At 46.8% G+C, this 22,971-nt stretch overlaps 2 protein-coding genes across 2 annotated transcripts; both read left to right on the top strand.

The window, feature by feature from the left end:
* The first annotated feature begins 2,100 nt into the window (after positions 1–2,100).
* On the top strand, positions 2,101–5,230 carry LOC140404143 (ferritin heavy chain A-like). The gene is made up of 3 exons (XM_072492559.1): positions 2,101–2,202; positions 3,969–4,115; positions 5,084–5,230. Exons 1-3 carry the CDS (start codon positions 2,101–2,103, stop codon positions 5,228–5,230), a joined length of 396 nt encoding a protein of 131 aa, XP_072348660.1.
* A 10,423-nt stretch (positions 5,231–15,653) lies between these two features.
* On the top strand, positions 15,654–21,301 carry LOC140403777 (ferritin heavy chain B-like). The gene is made up of 4 exons (XM_072491939.1): positions 15,654–15,778; positions 16,764–16,910; positions 20,663–20,788; positions 21,034–21,301. The coding sequence occupies exons 1-4, from the start codon at positions 15,677–15,679 to the stop codon at positions 21,187–21,189; spliced, it is 531 nt and encodes a 176-aa protein (XP_072348040.1). The 5' UTR covers positions 15,654–15,676; the 3' UTR covers positions 21,190–21,301.
* Positions 21,302–22,971: the final 1,670 nt, after the last annotated feature.

Below are 22,971 nucleotides of genomic sequence, written 5' to 3' on the forward strand. Positions count from 1 at the left end.
CAGCCCCACGCTCCTGATCTACGGACATCTGGTGCGGAGGGGGGCCGGGAAGGCGGAGGACCTCCTCATGAACCTGCTAGCACAGGGCTAAATCGCTGGCTTTGAAAGCAGACCAAGGCAGGCCAGCAGCTTCGTTCAATTCCCAATCCAACCTCCCTGAACAGGCGCCGGGATGTGGCGACTGGGGGCTTTTCACAGTAACTTCATTTGAAGCCTACTTGTGACAATAAGCGATTTTCATTTCATTTCCTGGGCCTGGCCAAACTTGCCATTTATAGGTCCAGACAGCGGGCGACCGAGGGGGTCGTCCAGCCTGACTGTCTGCCCCTGTTCCGCGACCTCGTTCGCGGCCGGGTGTCCCTGGAGCGGGAGCATGCGGTGTCCACGGGCACACTCGAGGCGTTCCGTGCTCGGTGGGCACCGCAGGGGTTGGATTGCCTTATCCACCCCGATTCTCACACTTTAATTTGACGGGTTTTTGATAAGTTTTGTTTCCTTTCTCGTTCTCTTTGGGCTGTGCTCCACCCGTTGTTTTGGGGCACTCCCCTCGTTTGTTTTATCCATCAGTTACTTTATGTTCTTTTGCTTGGTTGTCACACCCAGCATCACGCCAGTGTCAGTGGCGGATGCTGGCTTAACTCCTGTACGTGTAGATAAACGTACAGGTCATCAATTCACCAACAAAACACCACAAAAAATAATAAAAAAGACAAAACACAGAAACAAAAATATTTTTTATTTGTTAAATTAGAGTAGTAAGACCATATAAAAGGTCTACAGTTCTTAGATTTGGGGAGAAAGCTCCACATCCCATTTAACAGTGACTGAGCAATAGCTTTCTGTTTGATATTCGCCACAAATCCATTTCGCATTGCCCCAATTTGTCAGCTGGTTTGTGTATTCTCTGTGGCTTGTCTGGGGCAGGTCAGCCTCGTCCAATCTGTTCTGCTCAACGCTGTCCACGCACAGAAATTCCTCAAAAACCAGTGGACGGAAGACGAGTCCTTGGAGCTCTCTTCCTGAAAAAGTGGGGAAGCACAATCTTTGAATATTTTTACGGCAGAGGCAGATAGATTCTTGGTAAGCGGGGGTGGGAACAGGGGGTCAAAGGTTATCGGGGGGAGGTTTGAGGTCTTTATCAGATCAGTCAAGACCTTATTAAATGGTGGTGCAGGTTCGAGGGGCTGAATGGTCCACTCTGCCTCCTTGTCCAGAGGTTTCTGTGACGGCTACGAAACGAAATTAAATAGGCTCATGGAATTTTATTCTTCATCTAATGGGGGCTGGAATAGAGAGAGGCAGAGGTTCTGAAACAGCCGTATAAAGAGCAGCTTAGACCACATCTGGAACACTGTGTCCAGTTTGGATAAATTGGCTTTGGTGTAGATGCAGAAAAGATTCACCGGAACGGAATCGTCGCTAAAAGGGTTAAATGATGAAGACCGTTTGCATCGACTGGTCTTTCAATACAGAGTCTAGAATTAGGGGACGTGTTGAAGATGATTATTGGATTTGATAGGGTGGGTAGAGCGAAACCAGAGAGAATCAGAGAATCTCCACATGGCAGAAGGAGGCCTTCCCCAGGTGGGAAGAGAGGCGCAGCCTTAACGTCAGAACCAGCTTGTTCAGGAGTGAAGCTCGGAAGCATTTATTCAACAAAGAATGATGGAAATCTGGAACTCTGTCACCCAAAATGTCAGAGGTCATTTTAACATTTCAACGCTGAGGTTGTTAGATTTTTGTTGTGTGTGGGGCAAATGGGACTGAGACGTGTTTACAGAGTTAGAATTCAATCCAGTCACAATATGAATGGTGGAAAATGTTTGAAGGGTTGAATGGCCCAATCACAGAGTAACCATCCTGATCTTTCCTGTATTCCACAGACCTGATTGGCTCTGGGTATAACACCCAACCCCCTCTCATTGATTAATTGGTGCCTCGATTCATGGTAGATTCCTGATTGGCTATCAGGGATTGTCAATCATCATTGGTGAAGTCATTCCCTGTTTGAATGCAGGATGTCCCAGTTGTATAAATACAAGAGCTTGTGAGGACTGAGGTCCTGTTGTTGCTGTTTGACTTTGACCCTTAACAAGTAAGATGGCTTCCCAAGTGCGTCAGAACTACCACAAGGACTGTGAGGATGCTGTTAACAAGCAGATCAACCTGGAGCTCTATTCCTCCTATGTTTACCTCTCCATGGTGACTTTTACATTTTTGAGAGTCCTATTTTCAATTTAGGACTGTGGCTTTGTTGCTTTCTGAGCAGGTCGAGTTTCTCTAGGTTAATGAGTTGTTTTTAGATATGTTCCTTCCCCAGACTGAATAGATTGAACACTCCAGGCAGGTGTTTGTCCCTATTTTAGAATTGCTGTTTCCAGTTTGGATCTATAATTCACTCCAGGATTCTGTGAAGTTTCTGGTAGAATGCTTAGTTTGAAGGTACCTAAACCTCTTCTTTCCAATTGAAGGTCGTGTCTGACTAATTTGGTAGAATGTTTTGAGGACGTTACCAGTGCAGTAGTTAACGGGGAGCCAATGGATGTTGTATATCTGGATTTCCCGAAAGCTTTTGACAAGATGCCACACAAAAGGTTGCTACATAAACTATAGATGCATGGCATTGAGGGTAAAGTGGTAGCATAGGTAGAGGATTGGTTAACTAACTGAAAGCAGAGTGGGGATAAATGGGTGTTTCTCTGGTTGGCAACCTGTAACTAGTGGGGTCCCTCAAGGATCAGTGTTGGGCCTGCAGTTGTTCACAATTTACATAGATGATTTGGAGTTGGGGACCAAGTGCAATGTGTCCAAGTTTGCAGACGACACAAAGGTGAGTGGTAAAGCAATAAGTGCAGAGGATACCGGAAGTCTGCAGAAGGATTTGGATAGGTTAGGTGAATGGGCTAGGGTCTGGCAGATGGAATTCAATGTTGCCAAGTGTGAGGCTATCCCTTTTGGGAGGAATAACAGTAGAATGGATTATTATTTAAACGGTAAGATGTTAAACATGCTGCTGTGCAGAGGGACCTGGGTGTGCTGGTGCACGAGTCGCAAAAAGTTGGTGTGCAGGTGCAACAGGTGATTAAGAAGGCTAATCGAGTTTTGTCTTTCATTGCTAGAGGGATGGAGTTCAAGACTAGGGAGGTTATGCTACAATTGTATAAGGTGTTGGTGAGGCCACATCTGGAGTATTGTGTTCAGTTTTGGGTCTCGTTACCTGAGAAAGGACATATTGGCACTGGAGGGAGTGCAGAGGAGATTCACTAGGTTGATCCCAGAGTTGAGGGAATTAGATTATGACGAGAGGTTGAGTAGACTGGGACTGTACTCATTGGAGTTTAGAAGGATGCGGGGAGATCTTATTGAAACATATAAAATTATGAAGGGAATAGATAGGATAGATGCGGGCAGGTTGTTTCCACTGGTCGGGGAAAGCAGAACTAGGGGCATAGCCTCAAAATAAGGGGAAGTAGATTTAGGACCGAGTTTGGGAGGAACTTCTTCACCCAAAGGGTTGTGAATCTCTGGAATTCCTTGCCCAGTGAAGCAGTTGAAGCTCCTTCTTTAAACGTTTTTAAGAAAAAGATAGATACCTTTCTAAAGAATAAAGGGATTTGGGGATATGGTGTACGGGCTGGAGAGTGGAGCTGATGCCACAAAGATCAGCCATGATCTCATTGAATGGCGGAGCAGGCTTGAGGGGCCAGATGGCCTACTCCTGCTCCTAATTCTTGTGTTATGTTAAGAGGAGCAATTAAATGTAATTGGCTGGCTGATGTACTGAATTTGAAGGATTTTCTCTTTTCCATCATTAGTGTGAGAAAGGATGTAATTCATTGTGGTCAACAAACTTCAATCCAAACAGCATTATTACTTGCACAGTGGTTACCACTGCTGTCAAGGAAGGGTGAGGTGAATCTGATAGCTGGGGGTCTGACCTGCCTCTTTTCCACTGTCTCTACCTGCAGTCCTCTTACTTTGACCGGGATGATGTTGCCCTGCGTCACTTTGCTGAGTTCTTCAAGGAGCAGTCACATGAGGAACGGGAACACGCTGAGAAACTGATGGAATTCCAGAATAAACGTGGAGGCCGCATCATCCTGGAGGATGTCAAGGTTGGAATTTAACAGCCTTCTGTGGTGATGCAATTTGAAGTCTCTTTTTTTGTACTTTCAAATCCTGCTACTCCACCCTCTAGAATGTGAGCAGCAGTAAAATGGAGTGTGTGACGACAGATGAAGGATGATTTCACCTTTGACGCACTTGAACGAGTGAATACTGAGGATCAATAAATGGGTGCTCCAAAAAGTATTGGTTCAACCATTGTGGGGCTAAATTAGGAATAGTGTGGAAAATGTGGGCTCTCGCTATGACTCATTGATAAAGTCAGGACTTCACAAGACATTGACTTAGCAGGAATGGAGTTTCTTTAGCTCTGCCAAGCCAATGGACTGATCTACTGCCAGCAATGGAAACATAGACAATAAAGGCAGGCGGAGGCATTCGGCCTTCGAGCCTGCTCTGCCATTCATTACCATTGTGGCTGATCATCCTGCCTTTCTTTCTTTAGCCCCAAGAGCTAATGGTCTCCAATGTTACCTTCCATGGTTTAAACACACATTACACAACATTCTTAGTGCAGCACAAAAAAGACCTTTCTCTCTTTCCCCTTTCAGAAACCAGAGCAGGATGAGTGGAGCAACGGTCTGGAGGCAATGCAGAGAGCTCTGCAGATGGAGAAGAATGTGAACCAGAGTCTGCTGGATCTGCACAAACTCTCCTCTGGGAACACTGACCCTCATGTGAGTTGAATTTTGTTTCTTTATCCAATGATGTTGGAATCTGTAGTCATTCGCAGAATTATTTTAGGTTTCCCATTGCTGGGTTTGACTAAATTCCATTCTGAGGCATCAATGTTTCTTTTCACTCTCCAGGAGAATGGGTGAATTGCCACTTCTGTGGGTAATTCTAGCTAAATCTGCCCATCACACCTACATGCATCAGATTTACCATCTTGAGGGGGTGGGGGAAGAATTTCCATCTGGGGAAGATCCACACTAATTTCTCTTCTGTCCTGTTTCAGCTTTGTGACTTCCTGGAGACTCACTACTTGGATGAACAAGTGAAGATGATCAAGAAGCTCGGAGATCACATCACCAACCTGAAGAGACTGGGAGCACCTGAGAATGGCACGGGAGAGTACCTGTTTGACAAGCTCACCCTGGATTGACTGACTTTAATCCTCTTGCAGTGAAGAGTGGTCCAACTTGTGGTTGCTGTTTTTTGTGCTAAATTTCTGTTCTGCCATGTTGCTGCATTTGAAAATAAATGTCACTGACCAGATTTGTTTCCCTGTGTAATTCTGTAGCTGACATGATTGGTTCACAAAGATTTCTCGATGCCTAACAGGGCTAATCGAACTTTATTCTTTATCCCCAAGAGGGGCTGGAATGGAGAGGGGGTAGAGGATCTGAAACCGCTGTACAAGGAGCAGTTTAGACAACATCTGGAATATCCAGTTTGGAAAAGTAGTTCTGCCTGTTAATCACTGGGGTGGGAGTGCACAGTTGATAAAGCTCTGCAAAGAAGTTACTGTGAAGACTGCCACTGGGCCCTGGCGTTGTGAAGCAACAGTGCTAACCACTGCGACAAGGCTGTCCATGTTCCCAAGTGTTTACTAGAAATATAACCGTAGTGAAGGTACACAGCTGTTTTTGCAGGAATAGCGGTCAGTCTTGCATTGATCCTTTAAAAGGCGGGTGGGGGGGGGTGGCAGTCGGTGGGGTTTACCGAACACCCGCTGTGTGTATTTTGGTTTTGGGGGGGGGGGGGGGGGGGGGGCGGCAAGAGGAGGAGGAGGTGGCCCGACTATTTTTCTACCGGTCCCGCCATTGTCAATTGGATTTCCCGCTGACTTCTCTCCTCGTTGCCGGGCCGGCGTGGGACTCAAATTTCCGGCTGGTGTCTTTTAAGACACAAATTCTCCCAGACTGCTCTTAGTCCTTGAAAATTGAACCGTTTTCTGTGATTAAAATGTCCACGGCAGCTATTCACACCCAGTCTGGCCCTACATGTGACACCAGACCCACAGCAATGTGGTTGACTGGGACGTTTGCGAGTCTAGGGGCACTGGATGAGAAGTTAGAGTTACCCCCGGGAAATGCCTTTGGATATATGCAGGTGAGGGCTTTTGTGAGGTGACAGGTGAGGGGATTCCCGTTGCTCCTGGCACAAGAAGTTCAAGACAGGGTGATCTCGGGTGTATGGGTCGGGGAGGGCAAGGTGTCGGAAATACACCAGGTGTTGAAAGAAGAGGAGGAAGCGCTGGTTGAAGGGTAAATGGGAGGATGAGCTGGGGTAGGAGATCGAGGAAGGTCTGTGGGCTGAACCGGGAGTGCAGGAGGCGAAAGAGGCCGGCATTCTGGCCTTTGCGTCCCTAGTAGCCCGGAGAAGGATCTTGCTAAGGTGGAAGGAGGCGAAGCCCCCCAGCCTGGAGGCCGGGATAAATGATATGGCTGGGTTCATAAAGTTGGAGAGGATAAAGTTCGCCTTGAGGGGGTCTGCGCAGGGGTTCTACAGGCGGTGGCAACCATTCCTAGACTATCTCGCGGAGCGTTAGAAGAAGGTCGGTCAGCAGCAGCATCAACCTTGTGGGGGGGGGGGGGTGGAGAGGGGGGACTGCCTGGGAGGGTGGATGAGCAAGAGATAACATGAAGGGTTGGGGAAACTGGCACGTACGGGTGAGGGCCAGTGTACAAAGCTGTGTAAATATATCATTTTGCCATGTATATATCTTGCTCTGCGCGATTTCTCGTTTTTTTTTGTTACGGGGGGGGGGGGGGGGGGGGGGGGGTTTGTTTGTAAGGGAGAAGAATTGTGTTAAAAAACTTTAATAAATATATATATTTTTTAAAAAGCAATGTGGTTGACCCATAACTGCCCCTCCGAAATGGCCGAGAAAGCCACGGGCAACAAGTATTGGCCTTGCAAGTGACGAATGTGATATAAAATAGTTACTTTAGAGATACTAGTTAATGTAATGTAGAAATAAGCCACTTTGATTCTGGCAGTTAGGGAGAAAGGGATTTGAGACCGCATGGAAAAAGCAGGAAGAGGTGTGTCTATGAGAGTGATGCTGCATTGATAGGGGCCAGAGAAAGGGATTGGAAGTGAGCCAATCAGAATAGATCAAACAGGTCAGGAGGGATATAGGCTGACCTATGGGCGTCGAGTATGTGAAACTTGATACCATTTGAATTGATTTGCAGAGATCCCTTTGTTTCTTTGTTCATTCGCTTTCTGGGATATAGGAAACTGGATGTCTCTTATATTTCTATGAAATGAATCAAGCTTGCAAGCTAAATAAATAACTTCTTTTTACGTGCGAATCCATCTCAACTTTTATTGAGGCCAGACTGACAGAGAAAGAAATTTGGGAATCAACATTTGGTGCCGAAAACCGGGATTTCTCAGGGCGATCCTGATCCAACTGCGAAATCAGAATTAGACTGATTATGAACAGGAGGATGGGGAACAAAGGGCCCTCAATGTCGAACTGGAAAACGACCGCGCATTGATTGTTCCCCTCTTCTTATCGTCTGATTAGTCTGGTCACTCGCGGTTGGCACAGAAAGACCGCCTCGACGAAATCACAGGTCAGTCTGGGGATTAGCAATTTAATTGATGGGATTTCATATTGTTGTTTCGGCTTGGGTTAGGGTTTTGGGTTGATGGGACATCTCAAATGATGATTCAATTCCAAGTATAAGGGTTCAGAGGCTGATGTGACTTTAGTAATGAAGGTTCAGTCTATTATATGGGTTCAGAGGCTGATGTGACTTCAGTAATGAGGATTCAGTCTATTATATGGGTTCAGGGGCTGATGGGACTTCAGTAGATGAAGGTTCAGTCCAGTATAACTGTTTTTAAATCTGAAGATGGTTCAACTCTATGTGTGAGTGTTTTAAATATATAGTTGATTAAGCTAAAATTGTCTCCTTGGACTGTATTGGCGAAAAACGCAGTTCCGAGGTCTAGTTGAGATTGTGAGGAATGCTGCATATTGGTTGAAGCAGAAGTCTCTCAAAGGGTTAACAGCAGCAGGCGAAGTTGAAAACAGACAGTGCTTCTCACTCAGGCCTTGAGATAACAGCACCAGTCTGCAGTGTAATCGGATACCTTTCCTTTGAGTCAGTGAACACCAGCAAAGTTACGTTTTGAATTAATTAAAGGAAACCAGTGGGTTTCTCCACCTCTTTGATAAAAGTTATTATTTTCGAAAGCAATTGATTGAAATTGCCAGAATCTTAAGTTTTACTTACTTGAAATAAGGTTTATCTCATTTTATCTGGAGATTAATAGAAACTTAAAGAAGATCATGGACACCATTTTAAAAAGTGTCAATCTGGAGATGATAGTTGATTTTGCTAATACTTATGTGTATGTAAAAGAAAAAAAACTTGTTAAAAGAAAAATTGTTAAGATAAAGAAATAATTAAGTTGTAAATGTTATACAAGTTTGTGTTAAGCAAATTGTAAATTTAGTTCTGAGTTGAGATCAGAGCTAAGCTTGCAAGTTGCAGTAATTCAATTTGAATTTTCAAACATTTTTAAGTTTAAAAAAAAAAAAAGAGCAAATAGAGAAAAGAAGGACACAGATCTTGAATGCGTTGAATAGCACATTTCAAAGGCCCATAAATCTTTCTGTTATCTTAGACCTAAAACCTAGGAAAACTGAAGAGCCAGGGGAATTTCTGGAGCGTTTTAATGAAATCTACCGGGGGCAGTCAGGCGATTTGCTGTATCAAAATGGTCAGAATTCCCGTCAATACTGTGCTATGTTAATGCATTGCCTACCACCTTCTGTGGTTACTGCTGTGAAATGTAATAACATGAATTGGACAGAGAACGACCCTTCCCAGATGGCAAGGGCAGTCAGATTTTACTGGAAGGAGGGTGTAGGCCAAGAAGGAGGCTCAGTTACAAAGGTTAAGACTGAGTATGTAATGAAAAAGGATGATCTGCGACCCCAACAAGCGGCAGAAATGGTAGTTTACCAGCAGGAGCTCCAATATAGTGACTTTGGATGGGTGGATCAGCGAAGAGGAGGATGAGACAACAGTGCTATATTTCTATCACCCCCCAGTGGTGGACGTTAGACGTTGAACAGTCACTGCATCACGTTACCCTGGCCTATGACAGAACTGGACGAAACAGGGAGTTGGAGGACAAATACCGGCCATTACTTGAGACCGAATGGCCAGTCAAGGTTACAGCCACAGTCACGGGAAAAGAAGGTACAGCCGATTTTGTTACAATATCACCACATTTATGGCCACAGTCAGCTTCGGTAAGCCCTCATATTACACGTCAGGTCCATGACCAGTACCATGCCAGGGATATGGGGCGAATGGTCAGCATCTTACCGCAGCTCGTCAGAATAGGTATGAGATATACCTTTTGAACAATCCACGTCTGACATTTAAATACTGTACCACTATCAATCCAGCCTGTTTTCTTAGTGGTCCCCCTGTCCATGAAGACGCACCTGGCCACGACTGTTTAGCCTTGATTCAGGAAACTACCACAATAAGGGGCGATTTGAGTGACATTTCGTCAGAACAACCTGACATGATTATGTGTGGTCAAATATCCCACCGGGGTTTAGTTAATGACCTACTGCAGGCCCTCCTTATGCCCGCGCAGATTTCCGTTATTAAATGCGCTGCCCACACGAATGGTACAACCCCAGTTGACGTTGGTAATGAACGAGCAGATTGTGCAGCGCGAACAGCTGCGCAAATTCAGCAAGTGATGGTGCCTAAGATGTTAAGTCAGACTAAACGATCTACTATAAATATGTCTGCTTCTGACAAGTCAATGCCAACCATCCAAGACGTCATAAGGTTACAGGAGGACGCTCCTGAGAGTGATAAACAAATGTGGAAACGGTTAGGTTGTACATATGATTCTGTTTCCTCTTTATGGACCACGCCAGCACATCAGACTTGTATGTCTGATGTGCTGGCTTTATGGGGTTGGCCCAAAGTATCAGTAATCGGTGTTTGATTTGTCAGCAATATAACACCGGAAAAGGTATCCCTTGTGGGAAGGGGCAAACCCCGTTGCCCAGTGGTCCCTTTGAGACGCTCCAAATGGATTACATTGAGTTGGAAAGGTGTCAATGTTACAAATATGTTTTGGTCATTGTGGATGTGTTCAGCAGATGGGTCGAGGCGTATCCGACTATCGATAATAAAGCTGCTACTGTGGTTAAAGTCTTGATGAGGGAAATCATTCCCCGGTACGGTATACCAGCTCAGTTAAGTTCTGATGATGGGCCTCATTTTATTGGACAAATTAACAAGGAGTTTTGCTCCCAGTTGGGCATACGCCAGCAGTTACACTGTGCTTACAGACCGCAGGCGGCCGGGTTGGTTGAGAGACACAATCAGACCCTCAAAACTAAATTGGCTAAATTAAGAGCAGACACGGGACTGACATGGCTTAAGTTGCTCCCCGTTGCCCTCTTCCAGCTGCGGGTTACACCTGCGGGACCGGCCCGGCTCTCTCCCGCCGAGATTCTTTATGGCAGGCCTCTTAGAACTCCCTGGAGCCTGCAGGTTCCCAGACTGGTTCAGTTTCATCAGATGACTGAAGAAATGACCGTCTATGTTCTAGCCCTCACGCAAGTGCTCAAGGAACTCCATGGCCAGGTCCGCGCGGCTCACCAGCCATCGCCCCCATGACCTAGCTCACTTTCAGTCCAGCCCGGTAGTTATGTCATGGTCAAAAATTGGACTAGGAAGGGGTCGGAGCCGCGATGGGACGGGCCCTTCCAAGTTCTCCTTACCACCCCCACAGCAGTTAAAGTGGAGGGGCGAAGTGCTTGGGTCCACCTACATCACTGTAAATTGAGTCCATCTCCACTACTGTAAAAGGTCGGATACTAACCTGCCTCCCTTCTCCAGTGCTATTTTACAGGTGTGGAGCATGATGGAGTGGCTACGCATCGTCTGTCTGATATTTGGCCTCACTTCGCTTGGCGTGTTATTGGCGGTGGACATGGAAAAGGGGAATATTATATATCTGTGTAGCCCCAACCAATCTACAAGAATACATCACCTATGCAAAGGTGATGTTCTTCGCTGCCCCCATATACGAGGACATGGTATCGACTCATGGAAGGTCATCAAAGTTAAGGAGAATGCAGGAGTCATGAAGCAGTTGCACCGGTCCCGGCGATGGGAAGGGAACATTATATGGACATTGCCTTGTTTTTGGAATACATGTAAATTTGATTTTGGATGTGTTAAGAGTGGTACAATAAAGGTAAAATCAGGCTGTCAGAAGAGTGTAGGAAGAGGCTATGAGAAAGAGAAAGGGACTAGAGAGAGGACGGGATGTATGAGAAGGGAAGTACAGCTAGAACGTAGGTTACCGGGAGATATACTTAAGTTAATTAAAGGCCAAACTGAGGAAAACCTGGGTAGTATGAATCTCTTCTACCAGATTTACCACCGCTTGTATGGCCAGGGACGGGTTGTCTGCTACCCAAACCCCGCAGCGGTGTCTAGGTTATTTTCTGTTTCACCGCTTTGGGGCACTCCCCAAACGGTGGTTCATTGTCAGCATTCCGAACCACTGCCCGAGCAAGTCACTCTTCCTTACGATCCGGGTTCAGCACCACCGGCTATTTGCCTTGCCCTTCCTCGGGATAATTCCCATTCACAGTACGATAGGCTGCGACGGTGGAGGGCGTACATACCTAGCCACTTCACTCCCAATAGGGATTCCCGGTTGTACGAGAATTGCTTCAGCAGTGAAGGATATGGCTGTTTGCTGGTAGAGGTGGACACAAATATAACATGCCTGTTTCCCACCTGTACGGACAGGAGGTGCCATATCACCCAGGCGTCTGGCCAATGCGTTTGTTACAACATCACTTGCGTTCCATTGAACGCTGGCCTCCAGCTCCTCTGTGGCTGGGCGAATGTCTCTCATATCACTGTTGGGACTAGGGCTTTCCGCATTGCTGGGCGGCCCGAATGGCATTTCAAAGTTGGATAAACTGGGAGGTGTGGGGGGTTCCTTGGCTGTCAGTGATCGGAATTATTTTATTTGCGGCCTTACCATCTTGGGAAATGAAACCTTGGGAGCCCTCGGGGCAATAACCAAGGAGTTGTCTCAGCTACGGTTGTTTGCAATGCAGAACCGGTATGCTCTTGACTATCTTCTGGCCCGTGAGGGTGGGGTATGCGCCATAGTACAGGGCAAGTGTATCATGGGAGTTCAGGACTTGACCGCTAACATCACTAAATTTATGGATCGCATACGGGATCACTTGGACGGGATGCAGGATCCTGGCTCTTGGGGTAACTGGGGATTTGGAGGATGGAAGGACTGGTTGATAAATATGGCCATGTATCTAGTGGTAGCTATCGGCTGCATCTTTGTGGGCCTGGCCATCCTTAAATGTGTGATGGGTAGAATGCGGGGTGCACTGGATCAGATCACCGCCCCAATCACCGAAAAAAAAATTTAACTGTTAAAATCCATGAGGGTGAGGCAGATGAAGGGGGGCTAAGACAGGAATTGGAAATGCAGCGACGGATCTTTTTAGATGAGGAAGCGTAGCTATGGATTGGATAGTTCGGTTATCATGGAATGATAAAAGGAGGGAATGACGAATGTGATATAAAATAGTTACTTTAGAGATACTAGTTAATGTAATGTAGAAATAAGCCACTTTGATTCTGGCAGTTAGGGAGAAAGGGATTTGAGACCGCATGGAAAAAGCAGGAAGAGGTGTGTCTATGAGAGTGATGCTGCATTGATAGGGGCCAGAGAAAGGGATTGGAAGTGAGCCAATCAGAATAGATCAAACAGGTCAGGAGGGATATAGGCTGACCTATGGGCGTCGAGTATGTGAAACTTGATACCAATTGAATTGATTTGCAGAGATCCCTTTGTTTCTTTGTTCATTCGCTTTCTGGGATATAGGAAACTGGATGTCTCTTATATTTCTATGAAATTAATCAAGCTTGCAAGCTAAATAAATAACTTCTTTTTACGTGCGAATCCATCTCAACTTTTATTGAGGCCAGACTGACAGAGAAAGAAATTTGGGAATCAACACAAGCAGCAACCACGGCCCACGAATTAATAAGCCAAGAAAAAAGTAGACTCGGAAGTTTTCAGACAAGGGGGAAATGGAATGAAAAATGAAAATCGCTTATTGTCACAAGTAGGCTTCAATAAAGTTACTGTGAAAAGCCCCTAGTCGCCACATTCCGGCACCTGTTCGGGGAGGCTGGTGCGGGAATTGAACCGTGCTGCTGGCCTACCTTGGTTTGCTTTCGAAGCCAGCGATTTTGCCCTGTGCTAAACCAGCCCCTTGAAACCACTGGTGTCTAAACCTGTTAGAACCACTTCACGGCTTTGCCAGAGACCTGCCACTTTTGCGGCCTGGAGACCGTGGAGCACGTTTATGTTGTCTGTCCCAGGCTGCACTCCCTTTTTGGTTTCTTGACAGCGTTGGTGTTGAGGTTTTCTTTGCACTTCAGCCCCACACTCCTGATCTACGGACATCCGGTGCGGAGGGGGGCCGGGAAGGCGGAGGACCTCCTCGTGAACCTGCTAGCACAGGGCTAAATCGCTGGCTTTTAAAGCAGACCAAGGCAGGACAGCAGCACGGTTCAATTCCCATACCTGCCTCCCCGAACAGGTGCCAGAATGTGGCGACTAGGTGCCAGAATGTGGCGACTAGGGGCTTTTCACAGAAACTTCATTTGAAGCCAACTTGTGACCAGCGATTTTCATTTCATTGCCTGGCCCAACTTGCCATTTATAGGTCCAGGCAGCGGGCGACCGAGGGGGTCGTCCAGCCTGACTGTCGGCCCATCTTCCGTGGCCTCGTTCGCGGCCTGGTGTCCCTGGAGTGGGAGCATGCGGTGTCCACGGGCACACTCGAGGCGTTCCGTGCTCGGTGGGCACCGCAGGGGTTGGATTGCCTTATCCACCCCGATTCTCACACTTTAATTTGACGGGTTTTTGATAAGTTTTTGTTTCCTTTCTCGTTCTCTTTGGGTTTGTGCTCCACCCGTTGTTTTGGGGCACTCCCTTCGTTTGTTTTATCCATCAGTTACTTTCTGTTCTTTTGCTTGGTTGTCACACCCAGCATCACGCCAGCGTCAGTGGCGGATGCTGGCTTAACTCCTGTACGTGTCGATAAACGTACAGGTCATCAATTCACCAAAAAAACACCACAAAAAACAAAAAATAATAAAAAAGACAAAACACAGAAAGAAAAATATTTTTTATTTGTTAAATTAGAGTAGTAAGACCATATAAAAGGTCTACAGTTCTTAGATTTGGGGATAAAGCTCCACATCCCATTTAACAGTGACTGAGCAATAGCTTTCTGTTTGATATTCGCCACAAATCCATTTCGCATTGCCCCAATTTGTCAGCTGGTTTGTGTATTCTCTGTGGCTTGTCTGGGGCAGGTCAGCCTCGTCCAATCTGTTCTGCTCAACGCTGTCCACGCACAGAAATTCCTAAAAAACCAGTGGACGGAAGACGAGTCTTTGGAGCTCTCTTCCTGAAAAAGTGGGGAAACACAATCTTTGAATATTTTTACGGCAGAGGCAGATAAATTCTTGGTAAGCAGGGGTGGGAACAGGGGGTCAAAGGTTATCGGGGGGAGATTTGATGTCTTTATCAGATCAGCCAAGACCTTATTAAATGGTGGTGCAGGTTCGAGGGGCCGAATGGCCCACTCTGCCTCCTTGTCCAGAAGTTTGCGTGACGGTTACAAATTAAATAGGCTCATGGAATTTTATTCTTCATCATAGGGGGCTGGAATAGAGAGAGGCAGAGGTTTTGAAACAGCCATATAAAGAGCAGCTTAGACCACATCTGGAACACTGTGTCCAGTTTGGATAAATTGGCTTTGGTGGAGATGCAGAAAAGATTCACCGGAACGGAATCGTCGCTAAAAGGGTTAAATGATGAAGACCGTTTGTATCGACTGGTCTTTCAATCACAGAGTCTAGAATTAGGGGACGTGTTGAAGATGATTATTGGATTTGATAGGGTGGGTAGAGCGAAACCAGAGAGAATCAGAGAATCTCCACATGGCAGAAGGAGGCCTTCCCCAGGTGGGAAGAGAGGCGCAGCCTTAACGTCAGAACCAGCTTGATCAGGAGTGAAGCTCGGAGGCATTTATTCAACAAAGAATGATGGAAATCTGGAACTCTGTCACCCAAAATGTTAGAGGTCATTTTAACATTTCAACGCTGAGGTTCTTAGATTTTTGTTGTGTGTGGGCAAATGGGACTGAGACGTGTTTACAGAGTTAGAATTCAATCCAGTCACAATATGAATGGTGGAAAATGTTTGAAGGGTTGAATGGCCCAATCACAGAGTAACCATCCTGATCTTTCCTGTATTCCACAGACCTGATTGGCTCTGGGTGTCACACCCAACCCCCTCTCATTGATTAATTGGTGCCTCGATTCATGGCAGATTCCTGATTGGCTATCAGGGATTGTCAATCATCATTGGTGATGTCATTCCCTGTTTGAATACAGGATGTCCCAGTTGTATAAATACAAGAGCTTGTGAGGACTGAGGTCATGTTGTTGCTGTTTGACTTTGACCCTTAACCAGTAAGATGGCTTCCCAAGTGCGTCAGAACTACCACAAGGACTGTGAGGATGCTGTTAACAAGCAGATCAACCTGGAGCTCTATTCCTCCTATGTTTATCTCTCCATGGTGAGTTTTACATTTTTGGGAGTCCTATTTTCAATTTAAGACTGTGGCTTTGTTGCTTTCTGAGCAGGTAGAGTTTCTCTGGGTCAATGAGTTGGCTTTGGATATATTCCCTCCCCAGACTGAATAGATTGAACACTCCAGGCTGGTGTTTGTCCCTATTTTAGAATTGCTGTTTCCAGTTTGGATCTATAATTAACTCCAGGATTCTGTTTAATTTCTGGTAGAATGCTTAGTTTGAAGGTACCGTGGGCAGCACAGTAGCATTGTGGGCAGCACAATTGCTTCACAGCTCTTGGGTCACTGTCTGTGCGGAGTTTGCACATCCTCTGCGTGGGTTTCCTCTGGGTGCTCCGGTTTCCTCCCACAGTCCAAAGATGTGCAGGTTAGGTGGATTGGCCATGATAAATTGCCCTTAGTGTCCAAAATTGCCCTTAGTGTTGGGTGGGGTTATGGGGATAGGGTGGAGGTGTTGACCTTGGGTTGGGTGCTCTTTCCAAGAGCTGGTGCAGACTCGATGGGCTGAATGGCCTCCTTCTGCACTGTAAATTCAGATGGCCTACTCCTGTTCCTAGTTCTTATGTTATGTTAAGAGGAGCAATTAAATATAATTGGCTGGCTGATGTACTGAATTTGAAGGATTTTCTATTTTCCATCATTGAGTGTGAGAAAGGATGTAATTCATTGTGGTCAACAAACTTCAATCCAAACAGCATTATTACTTGCACAGTGGTTACCACTGCTGCCTCATTGGCAGGAACCCTCTGGTGACCCACTGTGGGTTTACTCTGGGTCAGGTTTCCTCCCACCATCCACAGGGATGGGTTTCAACATACTGAGGAAAAGCATTGATAAAGCAATTTAGTTTTCAATAAAAACCAAAACTCTGGTCCCCTAATTGGAGGCCAGTATTGAGGTCAAGGAAGGGTGGGGTGAATCTGATAGCTGGGGGTCTGACCTGCCTCTCTCCCACTGTCTCTACCTGCAGTCCTCTTACTTTGACCGGGATGATGTTGCCCTGCGTCACTTTGCTGAGTTTTTCAAGGAGCAGTCACATGAGGAACGGGAACACGCTGAGAAACTGATGCAATTCCAGAATAAACGTGGAGGCCGCATCATCCTGGAGGATGTCAAGGTTGGAATTTAACAGCCTTCTGGTGGTGATGCAATTTTTTTATTTAAAAAAAAATGTTTTATTCTCCTTCTTCACATTTTCTCCCACATTTACACCCATCAACAAGATATGTCAATCCCCATAATAACAACGAACCCATCTACTCACCAACCCCCAAACCTCAGCCCACATGTTTACATAAATGACACAAAGGAATCAGGGATTACCCATAGTCACCCTTAATCTACATAGCCCCCCCACCCAACTACTGATCGATGTTATCCAGTTCTTGAAAGTGCATAATAAATAGTGCCCATGACTTGTAGAACCCCTCCGAGCTTCCCCTCAGTTCGAACTTAACCTTCTGAAGGGTCAAGTATTCCAACAGGTTCCCCCCCCCCCAGCCACACCAGGGCACAGGGTGGAGAGGCTGCTCTCCATCCCAGCAGGATCCGCCTTTGGGCGATCAACGAGGCGAACGCTATGATATCTGCCGCCACTCCCGTTTCCAACCCTGGCTGGTCCGACACCCCAACGCTCTCTCACATCCTCTACTCCTTCAAAAAATCGGCTCATCCTCGCCCTCGTGAGGTGCGCTCTATTCACCACCTTCAGCTGTATCAGCCCCAACCTTGTACATGAGGTGGAGGCATTCACTCTCCGGAGCACCTCACACCAGACCCCCTCCTCTATAACCTCTCCCAGCTCTTCCTCCCACTTTGATCCCTTCCAGTGGTGCCTTATCCTCTTCCAGAATAGCTCCGTACGCCGCTGACACTGCCCCCTTCTCCAGTCCCCTTGTCGTCAACACCTCCTCCAGCAATGTGGAGGCCGGGTCCTCTGGGAAGCTCTGTATCTCCTTCCTGGCAAAATCCCGAACCTGAATGTACCTAAACACTTCTCCCTGCTCTAGCCCATACTTCGCTTCCAGCTCCCTCAATCCTGCAAACCGACCCCGAAGAAACAAATCTTTTAGTGTCTTAATCCCCTTCTCTTCCCATTTCCGAAAACTTCCATCCCACCTCCCTGGCTCAAATCTGTGGTTCCCCCGAATCGGCATTTCCCTTGACCCTAAACCCAACCCGAAGTGTTGGCGAAACTGCCTCCAGATTTTCAATGAAGCTATTATTACCGGACTCCCTGAATATTTCCCCGGAGCTATCTGGAGCGGCGCTGTTGCAAGTGCCTTCAGCCCCGACCCCCTACACAAACTCTCCTCCATTCTGACCCACTGAGAATCCACCCCTCTGACCCAGCTCCGCACTTTCTCCACATTCGCCGCCCAGTAGTAGTACAACAAGTTCGGGAGACCCAAATCCCCTGCCTGCCTTCCTCTTTGTAGCAGCACCTTTCTCACTCTGGCCACCTTCCCTCCCCATATGAATGAGGTAATCCTTCCCTCAATCTCCCTGAAAAAAGACTTTGGCAGGAAAATCGGTAGGCATTGAAAAATAAACAGGAATCGCGGCAACACATTCATTTTAACCGCCTGTACCCGACCCGCCAGTGACAGAGGAAGGCCGTCCCACCTTGCCAGATCGGCTTTCACTCTCCCCACCAAACTAGTGATGTTGTACCTGCGAAGCCTCCCCCCACCCCCGGGCAACCTGCACCCCCAGATACCTAAAGAGTCCCTGCTCTACGGAATGGCAGCCCCCCACCCCTGACCGAGACACCACAAAGTACTCACTCTTGTCCAGGTTCAACTTGTACCCCGAGAAAGACCCAAATACCCGCAGCAGCTCCAATATTCCTCCTATCGACGCACTCGGCTCCGACACATAGCAGCAAGTCGTCGGCATATAAGGACACCCTATGCTCTATCCCCCCCGCACTATTCCTTTCCATGCTCCCGAACTTCTCAATGCGATGGCCAGCGGCTCAATCGCAAGTGCAAACAGCAGGGGGTACATAGGACATCACTGTCTCGTCCCACGGTGGAGAGAGAAATATCTCGAAATGATATTATTTGTGCGGACACTCTCCTTCGGTTCCTTATATAATAGCTTTACCCAGTTCACAAACCTTGGTCCAATCCCAAACCGCTCCAGCACTGCCATCAGGTGCCCCCATTCTACCCGATCAAATGCCTTCTCGGCGTCCAATGCCACAACTACCTCTGTTTCCTTTCTTTCCGCCGGTGCCATAACAACGTTCAAAACCGTCCTAATGTTCGCAAACAGGTGCCTCCCTTTCACGAACCCCGTCTGATCCTCCCCTATCACCTTCGGAAGGTACTCCAGCCTTCACCATTTCCACCATTAGCCCAGCCAGCGCCTTCGGCCCCCCTGATGGGACCAGCGAGCGTGGCCGTGATCTGTCCAACCTTGGCTCCTGCACCAGGTTCCAGCTCTCCACACACGCACGCGCACGTTGGGAATAGCCCCAAACACCTTCCTCGCAAATCCCACATCGTCCCAATTGGGACCGTATACACTTAACAGCGCCACTGATCTCCCCTCCAGTGCCCCTGTCACAATCACCTATCTGCCACCACCTTCTCCATCTGGAAGCGTACCCTTTTGCTGACCAGCACCGCTACCCCTCGAGTCCTTCCATCAAATCTGGAGTGAAACACTTGGCTAACCCAGCCCTTTTTAAGTCTCACCTGGTCCTTCACCCTCCAGTGAGTCTCCTGCAGCATTGCTACATCGCCTTTCAAACTTTTAAGATGTGCAAGCACCCTTGACCTCTTGACCGGACCTCCTAGCCATCTCTGGTTCCACGTGATTATCCTTACTGGGGGTCTCTCACCCCCCCCCCCCACCCCACCTTTCCTATCCACCATCACCAAACCACCGGGCCCTGCCCCATAAGACTGACCCGCCCCTGTCCATTGTTAACATCGAACCCCTTTCCCTCCACCCCCTCTTGCTCACCTCGTAGGCCCATTGAAGCCTGCTATCCAGGCTCCAACATCCACAGTCCTCCTCTCTCCTCACCCCCGTTCACTAACTGACTTTAGTTAGCTAGCGCGGATGGCTCCCCCAATACCTCTCGCCCCCTTCCGCCCAGTCCCAGAGAAGGAAACACCAAAACAAACCCACCAATCCAACCCCTACAATTCACTAATATAACATTTAACCGTCGCAACACAGAACGCCATTAACTTGAACTCTGTAACAATGCAAAGAGAAGTAAATTTCAATACAAAATCAGTAAAAAGAAAGTTGTAACATCTGTACATTTTACAGCCGCTCAAGCACAGTCCACAGTCTTTCTTCCAGTTCCGCTCTTTGGTGATGCAATTTAAGTGTCTTTTTTTTTTTTGTACTTCCAAATCTTGCTACTCCACCCTCTAGAATGTGAGCAGCAGTAAAATGGAGTGTGTGACGATAGATAAAAGATGATTTCAACTTTGACGCACTTGAACGAGTGAATACTGAGGATCAATAAATGGGTGCTCCAAAAAGTATTGGTTCAACCATTGTGGGGCTAAACTAGGAATAGTGTGGAAAATGTGGGCTCTCGCTATGACTCATTGATAAAGTCAGGACTTCACAAGACATTGACTTAGCAGGAATGGAGTTTCTTTAGCTCTGCCAAGCCAATGGACTGATCTACTGCCAGCAATGGAAACATAGAAAATAAAGGCAGGAGGAGGCATTCGGCCTTCGAGCCTGCTCTGCCATTCATTACCATCGTGGCTGATCATCCTGCCTTTTTTACTTTAGCCCCAAGAGCTAATGGTCTCCAATGTTACCTTCCATGATTTAAACACACATTACACAACATTCTTAGTGCAGCACACCTTTCTCTCTTTCCCCTTCCAGAAACCAGAGCAGGATGAGTGGAGCAACGGTCTGGAGGCAATGCAGAGAGCTCTGCAGATGGAGAAGAATGTGAACCAGAGTCTGCTGGATCTGCACAAACTCTCCTCTGGGAACACTGACCCTCATGTGAGTTCTTGGTTTTTTTTCTGGGGGATATATTGGAGTTCATAAGCTTGTAGGACTTGATACTATTTGGAACATCTCTAATCCTAATGGCTTTGCTTTTGCTGGTGGCAGGGGTTGGGTGAAATGGGTCTTTCACTAATTTCTTGGGATGTAACAACATTGATGTCCAACTATCTGTCTGGAGGGAAGATCCCACATTCTTTTATCTGCTGCTGGACATAAAATGTTGTTTCGTCTCTTTTCAGCTTTGTGACTTCCTGGAGACTCACTACTTGGATGAACAAGTGAAGATGATCAAGAAGCTCGGAGATCACATCACCAACCTGAAGAGACTGGGAGCCCCTGAGAATGGCACGGGAGAGTACCTGTTTGACAAGCTCACCCTGGGAGAGAGTGACTGAACTGACTGGGGAACAGGCCTATGGTAATTCTGACTATGTCTCAAGAGTTTATGGCCTTGTCTTGTAAAATAATAACCAAATAAATGACTGTTTTGCTTCTTGTAAATGTAAATCAATTTTTTCATATCCTTTACATTCAGCTAGTATCTGAGCACCATTTGCAATATGATTCTTAACCATGACTTGGGTTTATGTAGCACCAGGAACATTCTGCATTTTAAAACCATGCTTCTAATGCTGAGCTGAAGGTGTGCGAGGTGGTGGTAATGTAGTGTACAGTGATATGTGGCTCTAAACCACATATATAATGTACTTGGTCCTCTTGATGACTCTTTACAGCTTTGGTTCTAGCGGGAAAATGCTGATCCCATTAGTGTTGTACGAATCAATCCAATGATCTTTCCTCTTATCTTCCAAACTTATTTCAGCTTCTACCCATCCTGCATATAGGGTTAAGCTAGACTGAAACAAGTTGCTTAAATTTCATCCAAGCTTTCAGTTCTAGTGATCCGTGATCTTTATTAGTGTCACAAATAGGCTTACATTAACACTGCAAGTAGGTTTGTATTAACACTACTATGATTTACTGTGAAAATCCCCTAGTCGCCACACTCTGGTGCCTGTTTGGGTACACTGAGGAGAATTCAGAATGTCCAAATTATCAGCATTTCCTTCAGGTCCCTGGTTTATAGCATTATAGAACATAATGCAGAAGGAGGCCATTTAGTCTGCTCCGACCCACCCTTATTTCCACCCTAACCCAGTAACCCCTCCTAACCTTTTTGGTCATAAGGGCAATTTATCATGGCCAATCTACCTAACCTGCACGTCTTTGAACTGGGAGGAAACCGGAGCACCCGGAGGAAACCCATGCAGACGCTGGGAGAACATGCAGACTGCGCACAGTGACCCAGCAGGGAATCAAACCTGGGACCCTGGTGCTGTGAAGCAATAGTGCTGACCATCGGGGCAGCGCAGTGGTCAGCACTGCTGCCTCACAGGGTCGAAGTCCTGGGTTCAATCCTGGCTCTGAGTCACTGTGTCTGTGTGGAGTTTGCCCATTCTTCTGTGTGGGTTTCTCCCCCACAACAACCCAAAGATGTAAGTGATTTGGTTGTTGGGGGAAAAAATAATTGGGTGCGCTCAATTTATAAAAAAACATTGAAGTGCCATTGCCCTTCAGGCCTGTATAGTGAGTCCAGATTAGGAAGTTTTTTTTAAAAGCAAAGAGCAGCCAAGATAGAGCAAGTTAGGTAAGATATTGAGGGCGAGGGAGACCAAGCTGAGTGGAACTATACTCCAATCTAAACCTGGTGGCAGAGGCATGTCATCTACGCATAAAAGCAAATAAATAAAGAGAAATTGATGGGCCTGTGGGGAGACATTGTCACTGGACTAGTAATCCAGGAGACCAGGGTTTAAATCTATATTTAGCACTTGGAGTGAAGGGATCAAAGGGTATGGTGGAGGAGAGCAAGCGGTGGGATCTGGCTATTGAGTTGAGTTAGATGTTATCAGCCATGATAACAAATGGTATGGCAAAGGGCTGAATGGCCTCTTTCTAGGTTTTGGCAGATGGTGAAATTTGAATTCTGTATTCTGCAATTCTTCATGATTTGTTGTGACATCCTGGGCTAGTGCACGGTCAATTCCAGGGCCTCTTTTCCCCCCCCCACCCCCCCCCGATCCAGACTCGCTTCAGAACAAGTCTTTGGTGCTTGGCTTCCCAATAAATACAATCACCGGGTTTGTAAATTTAAACTGTATAGAACCTTAGTTAGG

This window comes from Scyliorhinus torazame, chromosome 29, assembly GCF_047496885.1.
Source record: "Scyliorhinus torazame isolate Kashiwa2021f chromosome 29, sScyTor2.1, whole genome shotgun sequence".
In the NCBI taxonomy this organism is placed as follows: Eukaryota; Metazoa; Chordata; class Chondrichthyes; order Carcharhiniformes; family Scyliorhinidae; genus Scyliorhinus; species Scyliorhinus torazame.